The sequence below is a fragment of the Diabrotica virgifera genome, chromosome 7 (genome assembly GCF_917563875.1).
Source record: "Diabrotica virgifera virgifera chromosome 7, PGI_DIABVI_V3a".
In the NCBI taxonomy this organism is placed as follows: domain Eukaryota; kingdom Metazoa; phylum Arthropoda; class Insecta; order Coleoptera; family Chrysomelidae; genus Diabrotica; species Diabrotica virgifera.
The window spans coordinates 197,008,677-197,018,738 of record NC_065449.1 but is presented as its reverse complement, the minus strand read 5'-3'; the positions used below and the strand labels follow the sequence as shown (position 1 = coordinate 197,018,738).

The window sequence follows — 10,062 nt, the reverse complement described above, 5'->3', positions numbered from 1 at the left end:
AAATGATCGTAAATTTGAGACGAATCTATTCATGTAAATTTTATTGAATTTGATTCTATTTAAAAATATAGCCTTTGTCCTACTTTCCAGAGACAAAGTGGCGCCCATTTCTTCATTTTGTTTTCTGTTTATTAATCTCAAAACAAGCCTTGTAGCTACCTGTTTTTTATTTATTATCCTCTCCCGTTTATTTTTGAGCTTAAAGAAACTAAGAATCCATCCCATATCTCTTCCGATTCTGAGCTATTGGCTATCGTTACCAAAATATGTAGCATATTCGCCCCTTTGGTCTTCCTTTTTTTGTCCTCGTTATCCAACAGGATTTTTTTACATTACATATTTTATTTACAATCTGCTTTTCGAAGTAAATAGTTTGAATGTTAAATATATGAGGAACAAGCTGCCCTGTGGCAACCCTCCTATTATATTTTTTACATTAGATCATAATATATTTAATTTGTTTAATCTGTTGGCTATAGCTTCTTTAGTCGTCATGCGAATTCGGGAGGAGCGTTTAGCAATCTTGTTTCATCATTTGGATGACTTCTCCGCCAATCAAGGTAGCTCTTTGTGATCCTTTGAATTTCTTCGTCTACCAAAGATGTAGCTGAGTCCTCGTGTAGGGTTTTATTGCTTATATACCGGGGCGCGTAGAATATCATTCTCAATATTTTTGATTGGACTCTTTGTATTATCTTGATATTTGATGGCTTTGAGCAACCCCAGAGTTGAACACCATAGGTCCAAATTGGTTTTATCATAGATTTATACAGGAGCAGCTTATTTTCAATATTCAGTTTTAATTTTCAACCAATAAGCCAGCTCATTTGTCGTATTTTGATGTTGATCTAGTTTTTCTTGTTAATCTTTTATCAAGGGTTAGTCCCAAATATTTGACTTGTGTGCTGACTGGTAATTGTGTATCGTTTAATATGTTATTGCTGGACATACGTCCCTTCGGTTTGTAAATGTAACTTGGGTTGACTTCGTTTCATTTGTTGAGCCATGTTCCCAATTGGTCAAGGTGGTTTTGCAATTGTGCAGACGCGATAATGGGGTCTTCATTGACAGCGATTATGGTGGTGTCATCAGCGAAAGTTGAGATTTGGGTTGTTTCAGTGGTTGGGATATCTGCGGTAAATAATAGGTAAAGGAGAGGACCAAGGGCACTACCCTGTGGTACGCCTGATTTAATGGGAAATATGTGGAAGTTGCTGTGTTATATTTTACTTGGGAGTAACGATCTTCAATGTAGGATTTCATAATTAGGTAGGAGGGGGTTGGAAGAATACTTTTGAGTTTGTATAAGAGTCCAGTATGCCATACTCTATCAAATGCCTTTTCTACAGCTAAGAATGCCGCTGTGCAATATTTTTTTTCTTCAATAGCAGTAAGGATTTTTGTTTTAATTCTATGAGTCTGTTATGTTGTGGAGTGTCTCTCCCTAAAACCAAACCGGTTTGTGGGTATTTCTACATCTAGGATAAGGTCTTTCTCCAGTCTATCTTCTTCTAAGTACTACTACTTCTAAGTAGTAGTCTTTCGAAGATCTTAGACATTGTCGGCAACAAGCTGATTGGTCGATAGGATGATGTTTTATTCTGAGGTTTACCTACCTGGTTTGTGAATCATTATTATTTTCGCAAATTTCCATGTGATTGGGGAATATATCAGTCTGAGTGCCCTATTGTATATTGTAGTTAACATGACTAATGCTCTTCTCGGAAAATCTTTCAGTATTAATCCTGCTATTAGGTCCAACAGGGTAACTACATGTAATGCTACAAAATGTCGCCGACAATGTGTGGCTTTTGAAAATGCTACACCTTATGTCTGAAGTTAGTACTTGTTCTGTTGTATTTCTATCTAATCCTTCAGGTTACACCTTTTACCTGACTGTTTTTACATTCATATTATCTGGAATCATAACAAGAAAGTAAAATTGTGAAAGAATGTTTTGATAATGTTGGAAGAGAACTTGAAATCATATAAAACCTTATATTACACTATTTACAAAATACAGTTTGACTTAAATATTATCACAAAGGCCAATAAAAAAAATTAAGATCTATTTGTCCTGGTCCTGTGCTGTGTTGTCCTCTGCCCCCTTTGCCGTTTCTGATTATCAGCAGGAGGAGGGCCATTTCCGCTAGACCTTGATGTAGAGGTACTATTAACTGTTGGTTTTGCTGGGCCAGCAACATTGTTATGCTGCATGGGAGGTACTATCGGCGGACCAGTTGTGGTGACTGGAGGCGGTTGGGGTGGTCCCACATTTACCCTTCCTGTAGCATTGTTTGTTCCATTATTCATAGGCATACTGTTCATACTGTTTGTAGGACCCGGTGGCAACTGAGGTTGAATTTGATTTGGTTCACTCATATTATGCTGCTCATTGAATACCATGCAGAATTCACCAATTTTTTGCAAGTCTCCCCCCTTCGAAGTATACAGGGTTAGACAGTTTCTCCATACAGATACATATCCCTTAGTTAATCTGACTATATCACCTGTAAGACACATAAAATATCCACAATTAACATACCCCTTCATTAATCACTGAGAGGAATAAAAAATAAAGTGAAAATTGAAAATAAAGAAGACCTATTTCCACTTTTGAGCTCATAGGATTAAAAATGTATATAAACAACAAGATATTAAATACACAGCGCAAAAGAACTTTAGGTTAAAAACATATCCTATTTAGTACCTTATCAAAAATGTAACGGTGTGTATCCCATAAATAGAAAAAGACTGTATGACTTGTACACACTTCTATATAAATCAAAATGGCAAACAGGTGTATGTTTACAAAAAACTGATAGTGTGTAAAAACTTTATTAAAAATCAGCTAAGTACTTTCAGCATATCAAAATGCCATCATCAGAGCTTTTCTATAAAAAGACTAAGTAAATGACTTATTCATAAAAAATACAAAGGTGTAAAAAACTTACGTCTCATAGGTATAAATACCTCAAATTAAGAGTAATCGTTGAACAACACATTACAATATTTAAAATTGACCCAGGGCTAAGCCTCTGGTCATGGGTAAACAATTATTTAAGGGTTTTTTACCCAAGACCAGAGAATATGCTGAAAGTACTTAGCTAATTTTTAATAAAGTTTTTACACACTATCAGTTTTTTGAAAACATACACCCGTTTGCTGTTTTGATTTACCCCATAAATGACCACTAATATGACCAACAGTATTTAACCCTTTAACGGTCCACGGTATATATATGTACCACCTTGCATTTAGGTTCAATATACACAAATTTTCATGTATCACCATTTAGTGCTTACGATCAGTCATAAATATGCGGTAACTACCATTTGAAAGTGGTAAACATTTATACCAGGTTTAATAGCAGTGATAGTAATTCACGTGGTTATTTGTCTTGTTTTTATTTTGAAGTGTTTCTGCTAAAAAATTGAGAAAACTAGGTACATAGTTTGTTTTTTATTACAATCCCTGACACATATTATTAGCTGTTACTTACTGGATGTGCCTTTGCTGATCAAATAAAATACTATAAATTTACTGCAAGTCTATAAAACAATGGACGACCTTGATATTGATAGAGTGTTTCTCAGCCAGTATTTTCAACAAAGAAAATATTTTCAATGTTTTACCTGATTCATTAGACATGAAATGTGAAATTTCATCTTTCTTGTTTCAGGAATGGAAAGCTATAATTTGAATAAAAAGAGAAGTGATGAAACTTATCAGTTAATAGATAATAATATTATAACAGATAAACAAGTTGTGGATTCAGATATTAGTAGAGACTCTGAGGCCGAAGATGAGTTGTGTAAGTTTTGTTCCCTCCAACAGATTATCAGGCTCGAGTAAAACTCATTACATGCCCAATACTGCCACTTGTGCATCAGAATTAAATGCATCGAGTATGATTTTGGAACAAAATATTGATCATATTCTTCAGACAATAGTTTGTAAAATCCTAATTGTCATGTTAACACATTTGCTGCTGACTTTTTTCAAGAGTTGTTATCCAGCAGCGTCAAAAATATATTGTTCAATTGAAAATCAACAAGTCACTGTTGCTGATCGGAGTCATGCGAATCTAGCAAAGGACCACTTTGACTCTGATCAGAGTCATGGTCAGCGAATGTGTTAAAGATCAAAAATATATTTGAAAACAGCTACAAGCACAAAATTCCTCTAGTAGTGATGACGAAAGAGCCAGAATTGGATGCAAAACTTAGACCAAAAAAATGCTTGAATAGAGCCAATAGCGAAGTAAACATCTTTTATATTTACATATATTTAGACTTTTATTCATAACGTCACAAATTGGGATAAAAAAGGAACTAATACAGAAATTGTAAACATATCTATTTTCCTAAAAAGTTCTGAACATCAACATAGTGAATAGTGTGGGTTACTTTTCTCTAAAAAAGTGGTAAAATATTTTACCTACCAAGTTTAAGCCAAGTTTTGCTTAATGCACATTGGTATAATAATTTACCACCCTCTAAAATAGAGCTTCATTATTTTTTTTAACTTTATACTGTGTTACAAGTAATATGGGACATAAATATATACTGTGAGGTATAAGTTAGGGACATAGAAAATTATGCTCATTTTTTTTATTATTTTAGATTTTTCTTTAGTATGTCCACAGCTGTGCTGTGCCAAAAGGTTTACTCAAAATTCTTTCTTGTACATATACTGGGTAGAAGAAATGTTTTTCTTATGTTAAGTTTGAGACAAGGTACAAATGTGAGTGTACATCGGAATCATATTGTAGTCTTATGTTTGGTGAACATTTTGTTTTTTGAATGTGCCTGATATCTTTAGAAACAAAGAAAACAGACAGTTTTGTAGTTTAACATGTGTTTTAACCGAAACAACAGTTTGAGACACCCTGTAGGGAGGAAAAGCTACAAAGGTGGTTATACATCAATATTGTAGTAGTCTCATATTTTGTGAACAGTTTATTTTTTTAATTTCTCTATCTTCAATCACAATAAAAATGCACTAGAAATAAATAAACCAAGACACGTTGAATGTTATGAAGAGCACTCCCAAATCATAATTTACAACGTATATACATTGTATATACATTGTTCACAAAGTTTATACATTATAAATCATGATTCGGGAGTGCTCCTCGTAATGTTCAACATGTCTCTGTTTAATTCTTTCTAGTGCATCTTTAATGTAATTGTAGTATAGACGGTTTTACTCTTTATTGGGTCTATTGAATAAAAATAAGTATTTGCTTTTACTTACAAGTATTTACTTAATAGTAATTGAATAAAGTCATTTCTTTAATGCTATATTTAATTACTATTAAGTAAATACTTAAATACGAGGAAGTAAAACTTCTTTTTATTCAATAGACTCAATATGTGTTTTAACTGATGATATGCGATACGTGAGGAGGCCATGTCCTCATACCACTAAGATGAAATTATTTCCTATATACAGTATGTCCCTGTAAGTTGTATCCATATGGAAAACTTTTTTATTATTAATTTTACGAAAAAAGTTATTCTTTATAAAAAGTTCTGCATGGTCCAAAACCCAAGATCCAACCATCAGATATCAAATTTTATGAATTTTATACGAGGTATGTCAAAAAGTTTGAATTTCACTCAAGAGTAAAGTAGCTTTATTTTTCACAATATTGAAAATTGCTTTTATGAAAAGTTGTTTGGAATTACAAACTATATTCTAATATGCAATTACATACTTCTAATTGAAAAAAAATTGTTTTTGAAAATTTATGGATAACTAACATTATTTTCAGTTATTTCAATTCTGATAACTCTTTTATTATTAATTTTACGAAAAAGTGATTCTTAATAAAAAGCTTTGGGTGGTCTAAAACCCAAAATACAACCATCTTATATCAAATTTTATCAATTTTATACGAGGTATATCAAAAAAGATAAATTTTGATCAAAAGTAAAGTACATACCTTTATAGTTCAGAATATTTCAATTAGAAGGATGTAATTACATACTGAAACATAGTTTTTAATTCCAAATAACATTTCATAATAACAATTGAATGGTGGGTTACAACAATGTTGTAAGCGACATATTGGGTCAAAGTGAGGTTTTAATGCAATATTATTGTATATCCAAAGACCAATGAGAGCATCTTTCAATCTGGCTAAAAATATTTTGCCTTCCCTGAGTTTTTCGTACCGCAATGTTGGTATCCGTATGTTCATAAATGGCGTGTCAATGTGTTTTTTGCATCTCCTGTATAATCTTGATTCTGTCGCTTACAACATTATTGTAGCCCACCATTCAATTTTCGATATTGTGAAAAATAAACATATTTTACTCTTGAGCGAAATTCATATTTTTTGACATACCTCGAATAAAATTGATAAAATTTGACATAGGATGGTTGTGTTTTAGGTTTTAGACCATGCAGAACTTTTTATTAAGAATCACTTTTTTCGTAAAATTAATGATAAGAGGTATCTGAATTGAAATAACTGAAAATAATGTTAGTTATCCATAATTTTTCAAAAAAAAAGGTTTCAATTAGAAGGATGTAATTGCATACTAGAATATAGTTTTTAATTCCAAACAACTTTTCATAATAGAAATTTTCAATACTGTGAAAAATAAAGCTACTTTACTCTTGAGTGAAATTCAAACTTTTTGACATACCTCGTATAATATTCAAAAAAATTGATATTTGATGGTTAAATCTTAGGTTTTGGACCATGCAGAGCTTTTTATGAAGAATAACTTTTCTTCGTAAAATTAATAATAAAAAAGTTTTCCATATGGATACAACTTACAGGGACATACTGTATATAGTGAGAAAGGAAAATGGTGTTCGAAGAAAAAAAACTGTGTAATGTACCTCTTGCTATTTAAAGAGATATTTACATACCTCTCCAAGTATGTAACAAATCCGTACTTATTCTCAAGGAAATTCGACCCAAAAACATCACAGAGCCACCAATAAACAATCTCGTCTCTCTTATGTTGGGCTGTGCATACCGCTTATCTAGTTGACAAATAACTCTTATTTATAGGTGTAGATAAGAACTGTTTACGTTATGTGCCTTTCTGTTTTTAATATTTTGTTAATTGTTATTCTTTATTGTTAATTTAGTTTTGTTTCAGTTAAAACACATTAGAGTAAAACCGCATATTTTCTTTGTTTCTAAAGATATCAGGGACATTCAAAAAACAAAATGTTCACAAAACATAACGATGGCTTAGTGTGAAAACTTCGTATCTCATTAAATTACAATTTTACAGGAGAGGCAAAAAACTGATTTTCTGCATAATATATCCTAAAAACAAAATTACATACATATTTTTAATTCGAGCACATTGAGACAAATATCTGATATTGGCACAGAGCTAAAAGTGTTAAATGTTGCTATTAAATTGGAAATACAAATATTAACTATGAAAAACACGTAAATATCCTTGCAGTATATAGAGCCTTTGCCCAAGTGACTATGATAACCTCGTATACCTTGATATACGTGTTTTTCATCTCAAATGCGGTTGTGTTTATTATTATTTACGAGGCTTTCATTTTTCAAATACTAGGTCGATACAATACAAATCTTTTGATTTAAGGTTTATAAAATGTTCCTATATGACGGACTACCTTTTGTTGTTCACAAAAAACATTTCTGCAAGTCGAATCTCTCAAACAAACACTCCAAATTATTAAGTACCAAATTCTTGGTTATAAATATATGTGGTATTCACACCAACGAACTGTCAACACTGATGGAATCGCCATGAAGCAAATTTAATGGCACCAGGATGAGATAGAAGATAATCAGGTAAAGGAGGGAAGATAATCACCATCTTTCGTAAACAAACACTAGTCAGGTACGTTGTAGTTGTAGCAAATTTTACCTGACAAATTCTCTGTCTCTCTCATGTCTCTCTAGAAGTGCTAGAACCTCTCTCTTGTATGTTGGCGCCTATCTCGCTTCACTGTTGGAATGGGACGGGGCCATTCCATCAGTGTTGACAGTTCGTTGATTCACACTAAATCAAGAGAGCAATTGATATACGTGGTTTCTTTTTTTGGCTGTAGAAAATAGTCTAGTGTGTTTGGAATTTTTCTAACAGTTGTAAATCGTGAGATACAAGGTTTTCAAACTAAAACCACCAAAATTTCATTTTCGAAAAAAAATGAGATATGAGGTTTTCACACTAAGCCATCGATAAGAGTACAATACGATTCCGATGTATACTCAGATTTGTACCTCGTTCTCCCTACAGGGTGTCTCAAACTTAACATTCTTTTCTTCCACCCCATATAAGCACAAAAAAAGAAGTTCCAGTAAACCTTTAACAACTATATAAATACTAAAAGAAATATCTAATATAAAAAAACTTACAGGAATCCGTTAATCTGTTCAGGAAAAAATCAGCTATGAAAATGAACATAATTTTCTACATCACTAACTTATGCCTCACAGCATAATTTGCCCTATAAAGGGTTAAATTTATAAAGAAAAGTTACCTGGAACAAGTAAGTGACCAGCTTCGTCCCAAATACTAGCATTTATGCAAGCACTTTGATCCGCCACTTTGAAAGTTCGAACTTCGCGGTTTTCTTTGGTAACAGTGGGGTGGCCGACTTCTAAAACGATAAACACTACATTTACATTTTTCAAACCTGGACGCATGTCCTTTATCTGGATGTAATTATCCATATTGAAAACTAAATTATTAAATACAGCAAGCAAAGAGAAAATAGAACATTTGATGCCCGAATTCTCTACTAAAATAACAAAACGTAAAATCTCCTCCTTTTTCTACCTTCTTCTTCTCTTCATTTGAATGGCCTTAGCTGCCAGGGCTATCCGGCCAGTTTTTCTACCTCTATAGAGCAAGTATGTCAATGTCAAAAAATTTAATTTTTTGTTGTCGGCTTAATGTTGGTAGCAATTAAAGTGGTTTCGATTTATTAACCTGGTTAACTGGTTGTTTTCGTTTACAAGATAAAAAATATTATTTTTAAAGAATATCTTTTTATTTAATAATAAAAAATTTAATCTTGACACAAAATTGTTTCAAATATTTATGAAATAATTTATAATAATATATAATAATTTATAAAATATAAAGTAAAAGTTCACGAAGAGGTATCGGAACGCAAGCCTATTTCACCCAGGCGTACCCTAGGGAAGCATACTAGGGCCATTATTGTACATACTTTATACATATGATTTACTCATCTATTGCCCTTCATTTGTCCAAAGTTTAACGCAGGCCTCCCCCTTATTTTTCTACTCTTCTCGGTTCAGTGCTAATCCTGTCCATCAGATCCCTGCGTATGTTTTTAGTTCATCAGACAATCTCGTCTGTGGTCTGTCCTTTCCCCTTTTATGGTCCCAAGGTCTCCAGTGGGTTATCGCTTCATTCCATCTTCCGTCTCTTTGTTTGCTGATGTGTCCTGCAAATTTCCATTTGAGAGTAGCTGTATGTTTGTTTACGTCTTTCACTTTGGTTTTATTTCTGATCCATGTATTTTTCTTTTTATCACTTAGCTTGATATCCAGCATCTGCCTTTCCCTTGCCCTTTGAGTCTTGGCCATCTTTTCCATATTTTCCTTTGTGAAGGTCCATGTCTGTGCTCCATAAGGTATTGGGCATATTTCTATTTTATCAGGATATAGCTCATTCTTCCGAATGTCACCCATGCGAGTCTTAAGGCCGCGTCTCACCATCAAATAATTTGATCAAACAGTTTGAGCAAACTCCGGAAGTACGTCAAAGTGACGTCACAATTGCAGTTTTTTTGAAATTCTAAAAATCTGTGCTCTCACTATCAGTCTAGTTTGATCAAATTTTTTGTATTGAGTTGTCTAAAGGCCGCGTCTCACCATCAAATAATTTGATCAAACAGTTTGAGCAAACTCCGAAAGTACGTCAAAGTGACGTCACAATTACAGTTTTTTTAAAATTCTAAAAATCTGTGCTCTCACTATCAGTCTAGTTTAATCAAATTTTTTGTATTGAGTTGTCTAACTTGTTTGTACTTTATTTAAAATTAAAATTTTTCATTATTATCCACAATGAACAC

The 10,062-nt window shown here is 32.7% G+C and overlaps 1 protein-coding gene across 1 annotated transcript; it reads right to left on the bottom strand.

Moving 5' to 3' along the window:
• Positions 1-1,984: 1,984 nt before the first annotated feature.
• On the bottom strand, positions 1,985-8,877 carry LOC114329049 (SOSS complex subunit B homolog). Its single transcript, XM_028278061.2, has 3 exons — positions 8,857-8,877; positions 8,497-8,795; positions 1,985-2,510 (listed from the first exon to the last, which is right to left on the bottom strand). Exons 2-3 carry the CDS (start codon positions 8,687-8,689, stop codon positions 2,062-2,064), a joined length of 642 nt encoding a protein of 213 aa, XP_028133862.1. The 5' UTR covers positions 8,690-8,795; positions 8,857-8,877; the 3' UTR covers positions 1,985-2,061.
• Positions 8,878-10,062: the final 1,185 nt, after the last annotated feature.

Bases quoted from the DNA above. Each gene is read 5' to 3' on its own strand.
- LOC114329049 (XM_028278061.2), bottom strand. From the start codon at position 8,689: ATGGATAATTACATCCAGATAAAGGACATGCGTCCAGGTTTGAAAAAT. The intron at 2,511-8,496 runs GTAACTTTTCTT...TGTGTCTTACAG, and splicing joins TGGTCACTTACTTGTTCCAG to GTGATATAGTCAGATTAACT.